The sequence below is a fragment of the Oryctolagus cuniculus genome, chromosome 7 (genome assembly GCF_964237555.1).
Source record: "Oryctolagus cuniculus chromosome 7, mOryCun1.1, whole genome shotgun sequence".
In the NCBI taxonomy this organism is placed as follows: domain Eukaryota; kingdom Metazoa; phylum Chordata; class Mammalia; order Lagomorpha; family Leporidae; genus Oryctolagus; species Oryctolagus cuniculus.
The window spans coordinates 137683989-137705092 of record NC_091438.1 but is presented as its reverse complement, the minus strand read 5'-3'; the positions used below and the strand labels follow the sequence as shown (position 1 = coordinate 137705092).

Below are 21104 nucleotides of genomic sequence, written 5' to 3'. Positions count from 1 at the left end.
CACGTAATAAACCATACCTCCGGGAGAAACATGTCAGTATACGTGATGTTAATGTGCAGTGCTAAGGGGGAGGAGGAAAAGGAATCAAGGAAGGGGACCAGGAAACGTCAGGAAGGGAGAATTAAATTGAAATTTTGGAAAAAGACCTAGCAGAGTGAGGAAGTCTGTTACAACGATTATTATAAAAAAAGACAAAAAGTAACAAATGCTGGTGAGGATGTGGAGAAAGGGGAAGGCTTACACACTGTTGGTGGGAATGTAAATCAAGGCAGCCACTGTGGAAAACCGTGTGGAGACTCCTTTAAAAAGTAGGAATAAATCTGCCCTATGACCCAGCGGTCTCTCTCCTACGTATGTACCCCGAAGCCACAAAATGATCCCATCAAAGCAAGACCTGCACTTTTTAAATGGTTTATTACAGCACTATTCAGAATAGCAAAGTATGGAATCAACTAAGGTATCCATCAACAGATAAATGGATAAAGAAAATGTGGTATATATACACACAATGGAATGTTATTCAGCAATAAAAAGTATTGAAATCCTGTCATTTGCAACAAAATGGATGGAACTGAAGGGCCTCATGCTGTGAAATAAGCCAGATACAGAAAGACAAATATCACTTGTTCTCTCTCCTGTGTGGAAGCTTAGAAAAGCCCATCTGAACACAGACTCATAATTACGAGATCAGGAGGGCAAGGGGGCACCTAAGGAGCTGGTCGAGGGCATCAAATCAGTTAGATCAAAGGAGTAAGTTCCTGGTATTACACAGCACGGTGGAGTGACTACAGCTCCTAATACTCTACTACGTATCTTCTGAGCAAAGAGAAGACACGAGCTCCAAGGCTCTCCAATCACAAGGTCAGGACCAAAGGGGGGAAATGGTAACTACCCTGATCTGATCGACACACATGCCATATGTGTATTGCAATGTCTCATTGCATTCCATAAATATGTGCAATTATTGTTCATCAATCCTTCAATCAATAAAACCAAGGGTTAAATGCCAACAAAGCCAGGCTGGGGAAAAAAAAAACAGTGAGGAACTGATCCACGGGAGTGTCTGGGAAGGAGACACCAGGCAAAGGTAGGGGAGAGGCCACAGCTGTGGCGCTGCAGTTCCCCTGTGGGGTCCGAGGAGCATCCTGGGGTCTGCCGTGGCAGCAGCGAGGAGGGCAGGGAACAGCATCCGCAGAGGAACTCGGGGCTGGCACCAGCAGACCACGAAGGTCCTTGCAGGTCACAGTGACAGCTCCCCTGAGCACAGAGAGAGTGGAGCAGAAGAGTGAGTGAACGGAATCGCACTTTTAAATGATGGCTCTGGCTGCGCTGAGAGGGGCTGAAGTGCAGCGGGAGCAAACACAGGAGACCAAGCAGAAGGCAGCGCAGCACTCCGGGCCTAAGGACACGGTGACGGCTGGAGCAGCGGCGGGGAGGGGCTGCTCTCTCTTCATGATTTACTGAAGCATCGGGTGCGGGATGTGAGAGGGAGGGAGAGACAAGGCAGCCAAGACCACCTCTGGGGGCCTGCGCTGTGGTGTAGCAGGTAAAGCCACGTCTGCAGCGCCAGCATCTCATATGGGCACCGGTTCAAGACGTGGCTGCCCCACTTCTGATCCAGCTCTCTGGTACGGCCTGGGAAAGCAGCAGAAGATGGCTCAAGTGCTTGGGCCCCTGCACTCCCTTGGGGGACCTGGAAGAAGTTCCTAGCTCCTGACATCAGATCAGCTAAGCTCCAGCCATTGCGGCCAACTGGGGAGTGAACAGCGGATGGAAGATCTCTCTCTCTCCCTCGCCTCTGCCTCTGCCTCTGCCTCTCTGTAACTCCACCTTTCAAATACATAAATAAATCTTAAAAAAAAAAAAAAAAAAGACCACTTTTGGGCTTTGCGGCCACAGCCCCTGGAAAGATAGCATTTTCCTTATCTGAAATGGACAGGAGAACGGATAGGGCAGCAATTTTAAGAGTTTCACATTGGGTATCTCAAGTGTAAGATGTCTACCAGCCACCCAAGAGAGATTTCAGCACCCAGTCACGTGCACACGCCTGGCATTTATGGGAGGATACAGACTGCAGATATGCACCCACCTCAGTAATATTCAAAGCCATATGCCTGGATGACATCACCCAAGGATTGGGTGTAGACAGAAGCCCAGGGACTGAGCCTGGAAAAGTGCAGTGTTTAGCTCCTAGGGAAGTGCAGAGGCACCCGAGACACAGGCTGAGAACAGGCAGAGAAGAGAAGGGGGAGAGCCTGGGGGAGTGATGGCCTCAAAGCCAGCTGAGTGGAGGGCTGCAGGAAGGAGTCGTCAGCTGGGTCAGATGGTGCTGACGGATGAAGTAAAATGGGGACGGGGCCTCAGCGAGCGCGTTTAGCCACACAGGCTGGTTTGATGTGAAAAGATAGCTGTGCCAATCAGATCCCCAGATTCAGGGACTGGAACAAAGCGACACTGAGGGACCGCAGCGTCAAACAATAGGAGCCGATGTGGACAGTCTTCGGCACTGCTTGTTGCATTGCTTTTTTCCCCCAGCAAAGAGTAAAAATAGCTAACCTTTATTGAGTGCTGGCCATGTGCCAAGAACACTATTATGATGCCTATTTTTAAATAGGCAAAGTGGGGCTCAAAAGGCTCCCAAAAGTCAAGAAACTTGCCCCAGGTCACGGAGCTAGTGAGGAGCTGAGCTAGGAGCCGAACCCACCGCCGCGCTGCCTCCTCCGTTGAATTAAGGGAAACATCCACACTGAGGTTTGCACCTCACATTTGTAAAACATCCATCTGGGACCAGGTACCTTGTGTTTGCATCCATCCTCTGGCGGAGCCTCCACAAAACCCCTGTGCGTGTGCGGTCACCACCGCTATTATCGTCATTTTAAAGTTGAGAAAATGCAGACAGGCAGGAGGTGGTGCCAGGTAAGGCACCTTGCTAGTGGTCGCACAGGAGGGAAGTGGTAGGGGCAGACTCGGGCCCAGATCACCCGGGAGACTGCAGCTCGACCTCTGCCCTGTCTGTACAAATCCATGCTACCTTTGGCAAGGGGGTGGGCTGGGAGCAGTCAGGCCCGGAGAGAGCCGGGGAACTCAGAACTGGTGCCGCCCTTACAAGCTCATCACTCAGAGGCCGCCTGATGGGCAGTGAGGACGGGAGTCTCTGAGCTTCCAGGGCCTGGTCAGCTCCAGGGGCCCCGTGGCAAGTTTCCCCGTTCTCTCCTTGGGCAAGCCCCCTGACTTCACGGCCCTGGCTGAGCAAGGGGTGGAATCCCGTTTCCCCCCCCCCCTCCTCGGGGGACGCAGGGCCTCTCTCCTTACCTGTCCGGTGGTGAGGGAACGGCTGTAGCCAGGGATGGAGCTCCGGGGGTGGATCCGGGGTGGGACACAGCAGCTGGAAAAAGTGCAATTCCAGGGTCAGACCTGGAGTCTGCTAGGAAGTGGGGCGGGGGGAGGACAACACTGGGGGCTTCAGCAGGTTCTACTCTGCCCCAGGAACCCCTAAAGTGAGGTCCTCAGGAGACTCCGAATAGAGAGACTCCCCTAAAGGATGCCTCGGAGAGGGACAATCAGCAGGGACACCCCTTGGTGAGGAACAGCACGAGACACCCCAGTTAAACCCAAGCTCCGCTCCAGGACAGCACACCTCCTGCAAGGCCCACAGCAGCCTCCCAGAGCTTACTTGATCCGGGCCTGGTCCACGCTGGAGGAGCGGCGGGAGGCGAATCGCCGGGCGAGGGCTTTGGGCGAGGTCTTGGGGCTGCCGTCCGAGTCTCCGCTCTCCTCGTCCCCCATGGCTTTGATGTAGCTGCCGCTGCGCATTCTGCGGCAGGGGATCTCCCCGTCCTTGCCACCCGTGGGGTAGCCCCCCCAGTCGTCTTGCGGCACCTGCAGGGATAGGTCTCTCAGATGTGTTCCTAGCCCACAGGGGGCCAGGGGCCTCTCTCCCCACCAGCAGTGGGAGATGCCCAGCCTTGGCTGATGCAGACCACATTCAGGAGCACACAGAGGCAGCATGGGAAGGGCTGGCCCCTCCCTCATCATGGATCTCTCACCACTTAATTGAGGGCCATCTAGAAAGTCTGGATGGGGGCCACATGCAGGTGCTAAGGTCAGTGGCCTCGGTGACCTTTGTCAACCCCACCCCCGGGGCACTGAAACATCACCTGACCTGGGCCACCTTCCACCCCTCCTCCTCCATCCTTTTCACCAGCTTACATCCCCAAGGCCTCCAACTCTCCTCCCTGGGTGAGGAGCCCCCAAGGGTTTTATGCAGGTGCGAGCCATCAGCTTGGTGCCCCAGATGAAGCCCTCCAACTGTGCCCACAGGCTCGGGGCATGTGGTGGACCAGGAGCAGGGCAGGGGCTCAAGCAGCGAGAGGGAGCCCAATTAGGAGGCTAAGGCTGCAATCCCGGCAAAAGATAACAAGGCCTGGATGGGGACAATGACAAGGAACAGGAAAGGAGATGGGAATGAGGCACTAAGGGGATCAGTGGGCCCAAGGAACCCTGGGAGAAGTGGGGGTGGCCAGGAGACAGGACGGCTGCAGGCTGCTGGCTACAGACCTGGTTGGGTGCTGTCCCCACTGAGCTACAGAACCCCGGAGAAACAGGTCTGGGGAAAGGGGACAGGTCCGGGGCTGAGCACCTGGAGCTTGGCATGGAACTGCCGTGCAGGTGGCTGGGCGTCTGGTTGCGGGGCTCGGGGCAGGAGACCAGGGTTGGAGGCAGACATACGGGAGTCATGGGCAGCAGCTGAATGCATCGAGGTGAAGGAGATGGCCCAGAAGTGAGCAGAAAAAGAGTTGAGAGCGATCTGCTGACATTTTAAAAGGATGCAAAGGAAGAGGAGTCTGCAGTCACGTGAGAAGGAGTGGGCAGAGGGGTAGGAGGCAAGTCAGGAGAATGCCATGTCACAGAAACAGGAGGCATGTTAAGAAAAGGAGTTGATTATGTCAAATGCCACAGTGCATTCAGAGGTCAGTAACTCAGGCTCGAGAGTCAGAAGATCCATGTGCCAATTCTGGCCCCATCACTCGCTAGCTGCATGAACTGGAGCAAAGCTGGTGCATCACCAAGTACCCATTCCTTGTGTGTGAACTGGTCTTGGTTGTTATACCTACATCAGAGCTCGGCGGGAAAGGCAAATAAGCCAAGAACGAGTTCCCAGGACACAGTGCTCGGTAATGGTTAACTATTATCCTGAGCACTGAAAGGGGCCTTTTTGAGGACAACTCTCAAGAGAATTCGTTGGTGACCTCTACCATGGCATTTCCAGGGATGGGGGTGTGGAAGTCACACTCTGGGGGGGGCAGAAGGGAAACGGAGAAAAGGGAAATCTGTGCCCTAAGATCCTGGGGAGGGGGGAGACAGGAGGTGGGGTGGGGTAGAGGGAAGCTCTCTCGGGATGAAGTAACTTCAGGCTTGGTTTCAGAAGGGCAAGAGCCAGCAGAGAGACCCCTGAAAGATGAGGAGGGGGCAGCTCAGGGGTGAAGGGGGTCCTGACAAGAGGGGCTCCAGCCTTGGAGGAGGGATCAAGCTGCGGTGGATGGTCCTGGATTCTCCTCTGAGCCAGGGAAGATGAGGGAGGCTGGGATATGCGAGCCCAAAGGTACGCTGGCAGGATGCTGAGCACATCCACTAAGGTGGCCTACACTGGGAAGAATGGGGTATGGGCAACAGGGAGAGGGCTGGGGGAGACGGAATGGGCTAAGGATGGGAACCCCAAGAAGGAGCAAGGCTCAGGAGAGCTTAGGGCTCCAGGGAGCAGTGAGGCCAGGTAAGGGGACAGTGATCCATGTGGGAGCCCCAAGGGTGGGAAAGGGAACCTGAACAAACCCACGGGGAGGAACGGGGCTCAGTGAGGAGATGGGAAAACAAAGGAGAGATTAAACTCCATCAAGAAACAAGGCTCAGCGAGGAAAGGAGGTCCCAGAACAGGGCTGTGGGAGTGCTGGTGTCCAGCGAGAGGAACAAGGCCTCGGCAAAGATGTTGGCATCCCACGAAGATGCCTCGCTGGATGAGGCCAGCCCCCTGCTTCTCCCGGGAAGGGCTCCAATTTCCCAGGCCTAAGTTGCCCTGGAGCCCCAGCTCAAGAGGGATGGACCAGTCCCTCCCCCACACAGAGAGCAGAGTGGCAGGCAGGCTGAGAGGCCGGCCAGCGGGTGGGACAGCCAGGGCATGCTCTGCCACACTGCAGGGCTCCCCCTCTGTAGCCACTGCCACTGCGGAGCACTCGGCTCCTCTGCAGGACACTGTGATGTGCATGTTAAAAAGGAAGCCCCCAGGGAGGTCAGGGCAGCCCTGGAGAAGCAGCAGGGATCGGCAGGGTGGTGGCAAGGGCCAGGGAGCGGGCAGCGGGAGGAAGGGTGGGTGCTCCCTCCCTGCACCCTTTCATTCCCAGCTCAGAGCACCTCCCTACCCAGGGAGGGGGCAATCCAAGGTCAAACTTCACGTCCCAAATCCTCAAAGTCCTTTCCTACAGCCCTGGGCTTTCCAGGTGTCTCCCAAGAGAGCCCTAACATGCGAATAACAACAGCCCAAAGACGCAGGCAGCCTCTCCTCCCCACACCTCTGAACACGCTGTAGCCTCTTCCTAGAATGCCTTTCAGCTGCCCCTGACTAACCTGAACTCCACGGAGATTCAGCCCCAGGAACACTCCTCCCAGAAAGTGTTCCAGGCCCGCAGGCCGCCATCACTGGGCCAGCGAGGGGCCTCCTCCACGTCCCCGAGGTGCCCAGGGCCCTGTCCTCTCACTGCCTGCTACATTGTGTTCTCTCTCCTTCCTTGTCCATCCCCCTCGAGTCCGGGAGCTCCTCTCAAGCACCACCTGGAACTTCACTTTGGCATCCACAGCACCCAGGCAATGCTGAATGAATGAATGTGGATCAACTATGTGGAATGTAGTTTTGGGGGATCATTCTAAATCCTCTGGACCTCTAGAATTTGCAATGGCTTCTAAAATTCTGGAAAGACTCAAGAAAACCAATCAGGGGGCACAGGGAGTGTGAGAAGAGGAGTATGAGATCAAGAGAAGCCCCAACCAACGGCACCTCATAAAGAGGGGACGGGTACCATTTGGGCTGAGGCAGAGATGGGGTTCCCAGGAGAAGCAGAGATCAAAGCTCCCAACCTCACCCACAGACAGCACAGAGCAGGTGAGAGTGGCTGGCAGCCACATGTCAGCTGTCACCAGCACCGTCTACTCCCTGGAGGCTATGCCCGACACCGGCTCAGGGCTCAGACTTCAGCGATGCCCCAGCCACGGAAAACTCAAGAGACAGACACCCAGGGCCCCTCCATGGCCCAACAGGCTGTCCGCCAGGTGAGCAGAGGTCTGGAGAAGGCATTGGGGCAGGAAAACTGCTTCCCACCACGGCCTCCGGTATTGGGGGCAGCTGCAGCCAGAGAGTGCCACAGTGTCCTGTCCACTGCCTCCCCACTCAAGAGAAGGGTCAGCCCAGCTCAGCCCAAACAGCAGGACTAGGGAAAGTCTTCCTGTAGCTGATGTGAATTGTCAGAATAGAAGCTGGAGACACTGAGGCCCCAAAAGGTTCTCAGGGTGATACAATGAAGCAGAGCAGAGGCCCTGCCTCCGGCCCTGCCACCCCCAATCACAGGGACACCTGGCCCCGATCCAACCCTTTCCACTGTTCCCTGAGTGACAGGACTGGTGAGGACTGAGGCCCCTGCTCCCCATCCTCACCAGAGCCTCACCTGCAGATAGTGATAAGTCCTGGCTTTGGCCTTGGCCTCTGGACCCAGGAGCCCCTTGCCTGGCCCGGCCCCTGGGTATCCATCCCGGCCCTGGCTGACCATCATGGTGTGCCAGGCACTTCTCTTGACCGACTGTCCATCCAGCGACATGGACATCCCAGTGCAGGCAAGGCAGCGGCCTTCTGACCCGCCTGAGCGCCCCTTGAAGCTCAAGTCCCGGTAGGACCCGTCTGGAGCTTCCAGGCAGAAGGGACCACCAGGCTCCCCGGGGGGCCTCCCCCCGGCCAGGAAGCCGCTGTCACTGTCCAAGTTGTCGTCGGAGCTCCACCAGCCCGCGGCCTTGGCCTGGTGCCGCCCGTCCCCCTTGCGGTCCTTGCTCTTGCTCCTCTTGCCGTGCCGGGACTGGTGGTGGTGGTGGTGGTGGTGGTGGTGGTGGTGATGGGAAGTGTGTGGGCCGCCAGAGCCGGGGCCAGGGTAGCTGTCTCCCCCGGAGCCACCTCTTCCCTCTGCCTTGGGCCCATTATAGTCCCGCTTCCCTGGTGCCTCCAGAGAGTGGGACTTGGCAAAGAGCTTCTGCACAGAGTGAACCAGGTGCCGGATGCGGCTGGGGCTCTCGCTTCGGGCCTCAGGGGCAGCGCCAGAGCCCTGTCCTGGCCCGGGCCCAGCTGTGGTGGGCCCTCGCTGGTATGGGAGCGTGTGGAAGCCATCTTGTTGAACTGGCAACTGCTTTTCAAACTGATCCAGGAGTGTGGGGGGCAGGCGAGGGGCACCCTTGCCCTGTGGGTGGCCCACACAGTCTTCACAGGTGTCAAAAGGGCCCTGGCCAGGGTACATCCTGGGGAAGGTGCTACTGCCCCCCCCAACCCCGGCCCCCCCTGGCCCTCCCTCAGGGCCTCCCGATGGCCCCTCACTGAGGCTCAGAGGCCCTTCGGGAGAAAGGTGTCCCAGGCCAGCTCTCGGGGCGCAGAAGCGGGGCTCGGTGGCGAAGGCCTCCCTAGAGCCCAGCAGGTATGGGGCCCTGGCAGCTGGGCCCACATCCGTAAGCTGCTGCTCGGCAAAGCGGGCTGGGCGGGGATGGCTGCCTCGGTCGCCATGGTAACCCCTCATGGCCTCAGCAAAGGCTCTTCATAGTGTTGGGGGCCGGGCCCCAGGAACGTCCTGGGGAAACAGGGAGAAAAGGGGGTTGGGATCGAGCAACGAGCCACTGACGTGCAGCCACCTTGTCTTCGGCATGCCCCGCTCCCTCCAGGTGATGCGCTGTCCAATGACTGTGATTAACTGTATCATCTTTCCACAAATGGGCTAAAAAATCCTCAAAGCAGTCACAGGGCGCAAAACAATCGCAGCACCCACCAAAGGCCGCACATCTGATAAATACGTGCACTAGAAGAAGTGCCCTCGGCCAGATGCATTCGTAAATATCCTTAGATCACCAAAAAGAGGAGACCCAGGCAGACATACAAATTATTGCAAGAAATCAGGCCATCACTGAGCCAGCTTTTAACAAACCGATTTGTGGTAAACTGATTCAGAGCTACATTATGCCCCAACCCCCTTCCCATGCCCCTTGGCATCAGGGGCCAGGCCTCTGGACCTAGGACAGCACTGGCCCCAAAACTCCATATCCAGCACTATAATGCTGCAAACCACCCTCCCCCGCTTCCTTCTACCTGGCTGCAGGTTCCTTCTCCCTCCTCTCAAGACTAAAGTAGGAAGGAAACCAGAGACAGCCCTCCTCCCTTCTCCTCTAGATTACAAATATTGCCGTCTGTCCCCATTCCCCACTCCCGTTCCACTGGAGGGAGTCATGGAGGATGGCCGGCTGCACAAGAGAGCATCCGAGTCCTGAACCAGGACTGGAACCCAGGAGTTCCTCCTCCCAAGAACAGTGGCAAGGCAAGGAGGCGATGGAGAAAAAGCTCTGGAATCAGTGCCCCTGGCCCCTATCCCAGGCTGGCCAGGGCTACAGGACAGAGAGGTCAGCTCTCAGCAAGAGCCGCCTCTAATCAGGACTCCAGGAGCTGCCAGGACAGGAGCTACGGCAGGAGGGGGTGACAGCAGGAGGGACAGGGACTGAGGAGCTGGCAGACGGCGCCCTCCCTCATCCCAGACCAGGCTCCTGGGCCATCTGCTGACCAGGAGAGGTTGACAGCCTCCCAGAGTCCAGACAGCAGCACCTCCGAGCCTCACTCCCCCCTCCTCCCCACCACTGCCTCCCCACACCCGTACGGACACAGGCTTCTTTCAGATCCTGCTCAGAGTGCATCTCCTACTATTTCCCGAGCACTCGCCATATAGCAGGCACTGTGCATCCCTAGTCTTCTCTAACCTCGCTGAAGCGCTGCAAGTGTCACACTACCCACAGAAGGTGAAGCTCAATACGGTGAGGTCCCAAAGTCAGTAAGCAGGTCACTCACTCTGAATCAGTTCAAACCCTAGATACTGATTTGAGAACCTGACTCTAACCCCCATCTCCCAGGCTCTCCTACCACTCACCAACCGGGGTGTCCCATCCTCGATGTCAGGATCCCCACTGCCAGGCAGAATCCTACCTTCAGAAGGCTCAGGACTGGCTCCTGACAACAAAGAAAGAGGCGGTCAGCAAAAGGTGTGGGGGGTGAGGGGTGGAGATGGGGAAGATTCCCAGAATCCTCAGAGGACCCATCTCTGGCCCTGCCAGTGTCCCTTCCCAACCCCCCAGACCAGGACTGATTGGATCCCCCATGATGCAGAGCCTTTGGACCTCCAGGGAAATGAAGTTGGCTTCATTATGCAAATACATGCAAATGAGCATATAGGTTGGACTACCTCCAACTGCAGGTGTCTGTGTGATCTGTCCATGGTGCTGAGCCACTGCATTTTCATAGCCCTCAAATAGCATCCCACCCCACAAGCATTTTCCTGAACAGCTACCATAAGTAAGGGCCTGAGTGAGAAGCATACAGAGAGAATTTAAGGGTGCACCTGTCCTCAAGGGGGTTAGAGTCGAACACAGGAACAACTTGTCACATGACAGAGTTATTTCAGGTCCCTGTGCTTCTGCACAAGCTGTTCCCTCCTAGAATCTCTTTCCATCCACCCCCAATGTCTCCTCCTGGCTAACACTTACTCATGTTGAGCCCCACCTCCCCTTGAAGACTTTCTGTACTCTTATTCTGGGTTATGCCTCTCTACTGGGCTTTTACAGCACCCTGGGCACCTCCATGAAAGCAGCTACCACACTGCACTGCAATCGTCTGCTTCAGTTCCTGCTTCCCAACTAGAACAGGGTCTTCTGCAGGGCAGGAACCAACTCCTCTCTGGCTCTCCAGCACCTAATTCAGGCCTCAGCCAAGGGCTGGCCCTTAACAAACGTTCACAAAGGAGAAGACTACATGACTGTGCTGGGCCAAGGTACCAAAATGCTAGGCTAGCTTAGATGAGGGCAAGATTGGAGTCAACAGAGGGAAATCAAGAAGGACTTCCCAAGGAAGAGGGTGTTCGAAGTGGAGTACACAATGGCCATGTGTTCCAAAGACAAAGGCGGTGAGGGAGCTGTCACAGCCAGCACAGGAAAGAGCAGGAGCAAGACAGAAGAGGTGCACAGCTAAGGAATCCTGAGGGGCAGGCTGGGAGAGCTCCAGTAGGCAGTCAGGGGCTGGCAAATACCGGGAAGACGAGAGAAAGAGAGAGAGAAAAAGGAAGACGACTCTGAAGTTTGCAGCAGCCGTGACTGGAAGACTAATGATGCCATTATTAGACACGGGGATGTCAGAAAGAAGGGAGAGCTTTGCAAGCATGATTAATAGTAGTGGAAGAGACACAGTCAGACATCAGGAAGAACTTCCTGGCCCTGAGGGATGGGAGACAATGAAGAAGATGGTGGAGTCTGCTGGGAATCTTCCACAGTGGAGAGAGTGAGACACGCCCACCCTGGGCCTGCACTGGAGCAGCTGCTGCTCGTGTGGCCTGGAGGGAGACCAGGTGACATCACGGATATCACCTGCCCCGGCACAGATGCCGAAGCCCTTCTCCCCCACTGCCCTTCTCTGGGGAACCTGAGGGAACTTCAGACCAAGAAGGCCTCACACAGTGGTTAGAAAGGCACCTGGAATCAGCTCTCCGCCTTGGAAAGAAGCTCGAGCAGCCTGGGCCTTGGTCCGTGGGATGCTCCTCCTCTTCCTGCCCTAGGCAGGACCTGTGTCTGGGACTCACAGCACAAAAGGCCAGGCTGCCAGGAGGCCACAGCATCGCAATGGAGCCTTCCACTCAACCTCCCAGTGGTGGATGTCCCCAGAGGCCCCTTCACCCCAGCTTCCCACAGGCGCTGCTGCCAAAGCCGACGAGCCATCCTCGCTCTCTCTGGCATCATTCCTGGTCCTCCAGGCCCTGTTCTGGGAGCTGGGCCTCTGTGACCATCCCTCTCCAGGGAGATTGCCCTGACTCCCTCACCTGTGTCCTATAGACCTGCGAGCGGAAGCACGAGACACCAGACAAGCGCCCGCGCCTAAGTCTAATGCCACCTGCTCACCTGTTGAGGACTTTAATGAATAACAAATGACACAATGCACATAAAACTGCTTACACAACATAATCTCTCAGGTGAAGGCTTTATGCTGGATATCTGAAACCCCCAGTGCCCAAACAGTTAACAATATAACCAAATCCAAATTATAGGGCACGAGACTCGCCCGTTTATGCGTTTCCTGAAGAAGAGCACTAATGAACAGGACTAGATTCTGCTATGTATTGGGCTTTGCAGTCCACATTCCTTCACCCCCACCCCCACCCCGTTACTGAACATGATCAATGGGAAAGAAAAAGAAGGAAGGAGGGAGTTAACAATTTGATACATCACCAAAGGCTATGGATTTGGCTCCCACTTAGGTCCACGCCCACCAAAGCGCTGTCAGCTGTCAATAAGACTCACTCCCAAGCCTCGGCTCCCTGTCCCAGGCTCCTGGAGGCCCCAGGATTCCATTTCAGCAAACTGATGCAGACATACAGATGCAAGCGAGGTATCTGGGGGAAAGTTTGCACTGGTGACAAAAGGGGCATAAGGCCGCCTTCGCCCCTCTTCTTTTCAGCTTGCACACAATCACGGCAGCCAGAGCCGGCATCGGCCGCCATGACATGGTCGCCTGCAGAACTGCAGAGATGGCCGGCCCAGTGCCAGCGAGCCGTGGCACCAACGCAAACGGTTGCTTTTCTCCAGGGCTGTGTGTGACGAGGAATAAACTCTCTATTTAAGCCTCCGTTGGGCCTGTTTTCTGCATTTGACGCAGAAGCACCGCTGGCGAACCCAACTCTATCACAGAATATCCTTGTCTGCGGGAGCAGCTGCTAGCCCCTAACTGCCCTCCCTGCTCCCATCCCGACCGTCATGCCCAGCCACGTCACTTCTCTCCCAAAAACTGTCCTTATCGGCTTTTTGATGTTCTCAGGGTAAGATACCTTCACCTGTCCGACCAGGCCTGGCCCCTCCCACTTTCCCCAGTGCCCTCCTCTCCCCACCTCCACTCCCACTCCTGCCGGCCGTGCTTTCTCGGCTCCAGCCATGCCATATTTTTTTTCAATCTCATGATCCCTCACATCACGGGGCCTGGGCCCCCTATCCGAAGAGCTGCTCCCACCCACCTCTGCCTCGCTGTCTCTGACATGCCCTTCAGACCTCAACCCAGTTGTTTACTTCCTCAGGGAAGCGTTCTCTGCCTCTCTGACGAGGTCAGATCCCCCCGCTGCTTGCTCTCAAGGCACCGTGCGCCTGGCTAGCTCTTCTTCTTCTTCTTCTTTTTTTTTTTTTTAAAGATGTATTTATTTATCTGGAAGGCAGAGTTAGAGAGAGGCAGAGAGAGAGAGAGAGAGAGAGAGAACCTTCCATCCGCTGGTTCACTCCCCGAATGGCTACAACTGCTGGAGCTGGGCCAATCTGAAGCCAGGAGCCCAGAGCTTATTCTGGGTCTCCAATATGAGTGTAAGGGCCCAAGGACTTCGGCCCTCCTCTACTGCTTTCCCAGGCCAGGGCAGAGTGCTAGATCCAAAGTGGAGCAGCTGAGACTCAAACTGGCGCCCATATGGGATGCTGGCATTGCAGGCAATGGCTTTACTAATTTGGCCACAGCACTGACCCCGTGGCTAGCTCTTCTATCATCACCATTTTAAATGTGTGTGATTCCGGGATGGGCTGTTCCGCTCATAGCTTTAGGAGTTTTATCCGTTCTGTCCACTATGTTCTCCCCAGCCCTTCGAATAATGCTTGACATATGGTGGGTGTTTGTTGAGTGACTGAGAGGCTACAAACGAGACTTTGTTTTCCACTATTTGGCCTTGCTTCTGCTTTTTTGGCTTCTGCTATTTGATTTCATTCCCATAACTATCCCAAGAGATAGGTAGCATCCCCTCTTCTAGTTTACAGAAGAGGCTTGGGCTTATAGGGGCTAATTGACCTGCCCAAGGTCACACTCAAGAGTCAGAGGCAAAGCCAGAAGTCAAACCCTGACTCCAAAGACTGCGCTTTTCTCCTACCTATGCCACTAGCTCAGAGAATCAAACTTATTAAACGCCAATGTAAGGTAAACCAGGTAAGAAATGTGAATCTCCACGTACCTCCCCCCCCACACACAAAAAAAGCAAAGAAACAAATTTGAAAAAAAAAAAAAAAAAACTTCACACTCCAGAGCTAACCAGAGAGCATGGTTTGGCCTCTCCCCCTGCGTGCTGAGCACTGAGTTTATGCCAAGTCCAAGGTCAGCTAAGAACAGAAGATAGCAAGCTCCCTGAAGCCCTTGACACAACTGTGGGTGCGGGTGTCACTCTCCCCATTTCATTGCACCAAGTCCTCCCTCTGCTGTGCCTGGCCGTGGGGAGACCCCCAGATGGCGACCCTCTGGGCCGAGGGTAACACCAGTTGTGCAGTTGCCTGTGGCTGGCTGGGAAGTGGGGAGCGAACGAGCCTGGGAGGGTGCCGTGTGTGACAAATTCTCCTCTGATGCAGCTCGAATCTATCTGGGAATGGAAGAAGTGGCACAGATGCCGTCACCAAGAAATTACCCAATTTAGCACCAACTACACAATCCGGCAATTAGTTTCTTAAACCGGAACTTGCTGGGGGCTGCCAGCCTGGCGGGGTTGTTGTTACAAATCTCACTGGGAAACCAGCTGTGTACTTCGCCAAGAGGCTGTCACGGCCCCAAGCAATTACCGTCCAGAAAAAGGATGGAGAAGGGGAGAAGGAAAAGGCCTGCACAGGAAGCAGCCAGTGCTTTCTCCTCCTCTCCCCCAGGGCCCTGCCCAGCCACATCGGCTGACTTCCCTTTCATGAGTGACTCACGAGCTCCCCGGATCAAAGCACCTTGCCATGTGGTTGCTGTCATCAGATGATCTGCGTGCAGATCCCTTTCCACTCACTGGCTGTGTGCACTTGGGCAGGTGATGTACCTCTCTTAACCAAGCTTCTCATCTGCAAGATGTGGCTAATATTAAAGCCGTGGCATAACGGTTATCAAGTCCCTTAGCACTGTGCCTGGCACATGGCAAATACTCCATAAAGGTAGCTTTCCTTATTCACGTTTATCACTTCCTCCCTCTGTGTGACCTTGGGTAGGTCGCAATCTCCCTGGGACAACAGATGCTCTGCTGGGGAAAAGATAAGCGGTTCTCACTCAAGATTATCCACATCCAGGCATCCTGGGATCCAGATGTATTTGGCATCAACCAGTGTCTCCTAGGTTGACACAAAGTGATGCCTTGGGCAAAGATAAAAACTTCAAAACCCACTATTAGCTAATTCCTTCCTCCCCTAGAAAGCTCTCTAGAAAAGCTACAGGCTGGACATTGCTGGTACTCTCTTGTTGGGGGGGGGTGGTCACATGGAGCACATGAGGTCATCCCCACACCTGTGCCAGCACAGCAGCATTTTCGGCAAGTGAGGCCTAGAATTCGTCTTGTTGCTCAAAGTCTGGGCCCCTCCATTGCTGTCGGGGAGCTAAGTGTGCCCCTGAGACCCCAGTGTCCTGAGATTCTGCCTCAGTTTCCCTGTCCAGTTCACCACCAACCCCTGAACTGGCAGTGCCTTGGATGGCTGGAGCTGTATATTCACTGTGAATGGGCCAGCCACTGGCAGCCCCAACACAGGGCCTCTGACTACAACACAGGCATGCCTCTCAGGGCCCCTCGTCGCCTCCGGCACCCAGTTCTACCTGAGCCCCTTTGACCAACCTGACACTGGCTTTGCTGACCCTTGGCAGGGTCTCTGTGGCTGAGCTGGTGCCTTAGTCCTGGCATCCGTCAACCTCTTAAGCCCACTACCCCACAACTGCCCCTCCACCCACTCTTGCTGAGGACTCAGCACATCTTGTGCCCAACCCCAGCCCTCAGGACCCCGAGGAAAATCCTCCTTCCCCTAACCTCGCTGGCCAAGAAAGTAGAGGAGGAGAAGGCATAGAATGGAAGGAGGGAGATTTGCAGTTTTACACCTTCCCTTTTATTGCTTAATTCATTCAAGTCTTGCTGGGGTCTCGGGGCAGGAACTTTATAGATAATATTGCAAAATACCCACCGCAGGCAGACACAACACTAAATGCATCGCCTGACCCAACAGCCAGCTTGCGGCCCATGAATAACCCACACCACCTAAAATCTGCTTGAAAATCCCACCTCAGGGGGCTCTGCACTTCATGTTCTCTCTGATGGAACACTCTGCCCCAGATACTCCCAGGGCTTCCTCCATCTCATCATTCGGGGCTCAGCTCACAGAGAAGTTCCCATGAAACGCGAGGTCATCGCCTGGGCTCATTCTACCTCACCCTGATTCTTGCCTGCACAGCACTCACTGCTCCTTGAAATTCCTTCCTCTACCACACATGTATGTGTCTTCCCCTGGCAGGACAGAAATTCCCGAAGGGCAAGGACCATGTCTGTCTAATGCCCTGTAGTGTCCCAAAATGTCTAGAGCAATGCCTGGTACTAACAGGTGCTGCAGGGAAAAAAAATAATAACAACTAGGGCCGATGCTGTGGCATAGTAGGTTAAGTATCCGCCTGCAGCACCAGCATTCCATCTGGGCACCTGTTCAAGTCCCAGATACTCCACTTGTGATCCAGCTCCCTGCTGATGGCCTGGGAAGGCAGTAGAGGATGACCCAAGTCCTTGGGCCCCTGCACCTGCATGGGAGACCCAGAGGAATCTCCTGGCTCCTGACTTGGGTCAGTCCAGCTCTGGTCATTGCATTTGGAGAGTGAGCCAGTGGATGAAGACCTCTCTCTGTCTGTCCTCTCTATGTAACTATGCCTCTCAAGTAAATAAATAAATAAATATTTTTTAAAAACTATTGCATGAATCATGAATGAATGTCTTCCCTTGCTGCCCTCATCCACGCTACTCCTGTACCCGCAGAAAGGACTTCCATGTCTTTCCCTCAAAAAACTTTGGAGGCCGGCACCGCGGCTCACTAGGCTAATCCTCCACCTGCGGCGCCGGCACCCGGGGTTCTAGTCCCAGTTGGGGTGCTGGATTCTGTCCTGGTTGCTCCTCTTCCTGTCCAGCTCTCTACTGTGGCCCGGGAGTGTAATGGACAATGGCCCAAGTCCTTGGGCCCTGCACCCGCATGGGAGAGCAGAAGGAAGCACCTGGCTCTTGGCTTCGGATCAGCGCAGTGATCCGGCCACTTGGCGGGGGGGGGGGGGGGGGGACCAACAGAAAAAGGAAGACCTTTCCCTCTATCTCTCTCTCACTGTCTAACTCTGCCTGTCAAAAATAAATAAATAAATAAATAAACAAACAATCTTAATGTTTAAAAAAAAAAGGCTTTGGAGAGCTGTGGAGGGTTTGGTATCAGAAGCCCAGCCTCTGGAGCTGGCATTGTTGTACAACAGTTAAGCTGCCACCTTCAATGCTGGCATCGCACATGAGCGCCTGTTTGAGGCCCTGCTGCTCCACTTCTGATCCGGCTCCCAGCTAATGGGCCTGGGAGGGTAGGAGCTCCTAGCTCCTGGCTCCTGGCTTTGACCCAGCCCAGCCCCAGCTGTTGCAGTCATTTGGGGAGTGAACAAGCAGATGGAAGACCTTTCTGTCTCTCTCTCTCTTACCTCCCACTCTGTAACCCTGCCTTTCAAATGAATAAAAACATCTTTAAAAAAAGAAGTCCAGTCTTCAAACCCAGCCCTGCTCATCATGTTTATCTAGGTCTATCCAAAATGTACCCTCTGCATGATTCAGGAAAGGTTTTGGGGAATGGGGATGCACAAAGAGAAAGAAGGGAAAAGGTGACACTTCTGCCACTACAGAGAGGGGCCAAGCCTGTGGGCAGGGACTTGCAGGGCTAAATTGTGGAGCAAGGCTCAGGCTCCTTCACCCAGCCCTGAGGAGGTCACTTGACCCACACCCCAAGGACCCCAGCTCCCTCCCCTGCAGACGCCACATAGACAGGAGGCACGAGAAGCACACGGTGGATTTCGTCTTCCTTCCCCAAGGTTGCTCTGAGACAGTGTGGCATGGTCAGCCTCCTGGCGCCCCAGACCCCCAGACGCAGCCAAGGCCAAGTGCTTCTGTCCCACTCTCCGTTCCCTCTTTCCTCTCAATCAGCTGAAACAGTTTGCAGGCCAAGCTGCTTCGTCCTGCCTGTGCCCCTCTGCAGAGGCCTTATTTGAGCCTGGCCACTGCTGAGAAGGAGGACTCCCAGGACCAGAACTCCTACAGGCACCCGGCCAGGGGCAGCTGGGGACAGATGATGAGTACTGGGTCTTCAGCTAAACTTTTCGAGTTCGTATCCAAGGTCCACCAGTTACTGGATGTGTAGCCTTGAGGAAGTCCTTTCATTGCTCTCAAGTTCAGTGCCCCCATTTAAAATGGGAGTAAGAATAGTCCCTTTCTCACTGTGATGTCACAGGATTAAGATAAATAAGATAAGGTGTCCTGCACCATACACAGGACTCACTGCTACTAATCACTAGGAAAAAAACACTTACATGAGTCAGACCTGGAAACAGGGCCTCAGAGAAAAAGATTGTAGCCATACCTGACTCAGGTCTGGATCAGAAATAGGTACTCTGAAAAGCCACGTGTTTCATCTAGGAATTTGTTTGCCTGGGCTGTTTCTTTCTTTTTTTTTTTTTTAAGCTTTATTTATTTATTTTGAAAGTTAGAGTTACAGAGAGAGAGGGACTGATCTTCCATCTGCTGGTTCACTCCCCAGATGGCCGCAACAGTCAGTGCTGGGCCAGGCTGAAGCCAGGAGCCGGGTCTCCCATGTGGGTAGCAGGAACCCAAACACCTGGACCATCTTCTGCTGCTTTTCCCATGGATCTAGATCAGAAATGAAACAGCCAGGACAAGAACCAGCACCCATGGCTGGCGCTGCAGATCACTTGGCTAATCCTCTGCCTGCAGCATCTGTACCCTGGGTTCTAGTCCCAGTTGGGGCGCCTGATTCTGTCCCAGTTGCTCCTCTTCCAGTCTAGCTCTCTGCTATGGCCCGGGAGTGCAGTGGAGGATGGCCCAAGTGCTTGGGCCCTGCACCCACATGGGAGACCAGGAGGAAGCACCTGGCTCCTGCCTTCGGATCAGCACAGCGCACCGGCCATAGTGGCCATTTGGGGAGTGAACCAATGGAAAGAAGACCTTTCCCTCTGTCTCTCTCTCTCTCTCTCACTGTCTAACTCTGCCTGCCAAAAAAAAAACAAAAACAAAACAAAAAAAAAAAACAGCACCCATATGGGATGCTAGCATTGTAGATGGGTGGCTTGACCCGCTATACGACAGCACTGGCCCCTGCCTGAGGTTTGTTTTTTGTTTTTGTTTTTTGTTTTTTAAGCCCTGCCATTTATTGAGACTGAGGACAGCCCAATGGCCAAGGATGGTGGCATCTTGGAGAACTAAAGGGCTTTAATTCACAGAGCCCTCCACTGACCCCTGCAGCCAGCACCAGTGGTCTCCCAGGTCCAGAGAGCTAGAAGGGAAAGCCCAGGGACCTCACAGCTGGGTATGAAAGAGACAATTGTCCACCTTCAACCATCTAGCCCAGCCCACTGGCGGGAGAAGGAGCAGGAGCAGCAGCAGCTTGTCTGAGACTCACTTTTCTCATCTGTACCACAGGGATAACCAGACCTACCTCCTTAGACTGCACCAACAAGTAACTAAGCCGATCTCGCCAAGGCAGCTGGCGCCTGTATCTCCAAACTCTAGCACCTTCTCGTTTGTGATTTGGGCTGGTGATACCCTGGCCTCCAGAGCCTCCTGGGACCACCAGGGAGTATCAAGGTCCAAGTTCATGGCCTTTCCTATCCCCATCCAAGGTGTCCAGTGCCACTACAAGGTCCAGAGCTTATGACTGCCTCCTGGGTTGGCATACTGTCTTGTACGCTCTCGGCATGAGCGAGTACAAGGGCTTCCAGCTCCAGGGCCTGTCCCCTCCTTGTGGGCCCCTCCCACAGGGAAGTCAAGCACAAGGCTGGGCGCCACACAGCCCCATCAAGGTGCACTGGCTGGCTGACTGCAGGCTCGCAGGGTAGCACCTCCTGCTTTTTGGCTCTGCCAGACTTTGCCCCAACCTCAGGAATCTGAGCTCTCCTCTCTGGATCTCTGGGCTTAGCAGGAGAGAAGAGAGCCTGGAGCTAAAGACACAGCAGGAAGGTACACAGGGCAGGCGAGGAGGCAGCGGTGACTTCAGGATCCCAGCCCCTCCACAGCCCTGTCCTCATGGCTTCGCCTTCCCTAACACACTCTCCCTGTCAATCTCAGGACAGCGCTCACCACCTCCTCTTGGGTTCCTGATCTTCCCCACAGTAGGGTAAATATTTGTTTGCAGGCTGTGAGCTCTCCGAAGGCCAACATTTATGCAATCTATCCCTGCTTAGACAAACGCGGCATGCAGTAGGTGCTCAATGAGTTCCAGGTCAGCGGCTGAGCCACTGAGAAGCAGTGCACACAATTACTGCATCGGGAGAGGAGGAGAAACAGGAGGAAAGTGACTCCCTGCAGCAGGCAGAGCTGGTCTCAGGGACAGCGTCTCCCCAAAGAGCTGGGAGGGTCCTGCCCAGGGTGACGTGCAAGCCTATGCAGGAGGGCCACTCTGCAGCACAGCACAGGATGGGCAGACGCACTGAACACACTGCACACCACAACAGCTCCTGGTGTCTTTCTACTGTGAGCCTCAGGTTGAGCTCTTTCAATGCCTGTCCTGCGCAGGCACTGTGCTGAGTTCTTGAGATGCTCTTCCTCTGTGGTTCTCGCAACTATCCTCCACAGCAGGTACCGTAACTCCCATTTCACAGGTGAAGAGACTGAGACCCAGAAATGTAAAGAAGATTGTCCAAAGTCACACCGGTGGTAGAAGAGGGATTCAACTCATCTGAGTCCAGAGCTTCCCCACTGCTAGGAGACCAAGTCTAAGGCTGAACAGAACATGTCCAAAGCTGTACA

At 54.8% G+C, this 21104-nt stretch overlaps 1 protein-coding gene across 3 annotated transcripts in view; it reads right to left on the bottom strand.

Annotated features, from left to right (window-relative positions):
- Positions 1 to 21104, bottom strand: part of DLGAP3 (DLG associated protein 3) — a 69479-nt gene that overhangs the window by 36767 nt on the left and 11608 nt on the right. For all 3 annotated transcript variants that reach the window (XM_070078782.1, XM_070078783.1, XM_070078781.1), the window contains 4 exons: positions 10206 to 10285; positions 7710 to 8867; positions 3674 to 3879; positions 3313 to 3385 (listed from right to left, as the gene is read on the bottom strand). In XM_070078782.1, coding sequence (XP_069934883.1) covers positions 3313 to 3385; positions 3674 to 3879; positions 7710 to 8816 — 1386 coding nt within the window. In that variant the 5' untranslated portion in view covers positions 8817 to 8867; positions 10206 to 10285. The remainder of the gene's footprint in view (positions 1 to 3312; positions 3386 to 3673; positions 3880 to 7709; positions 8868 to 10205; positions 10286 to 21104) is intronic.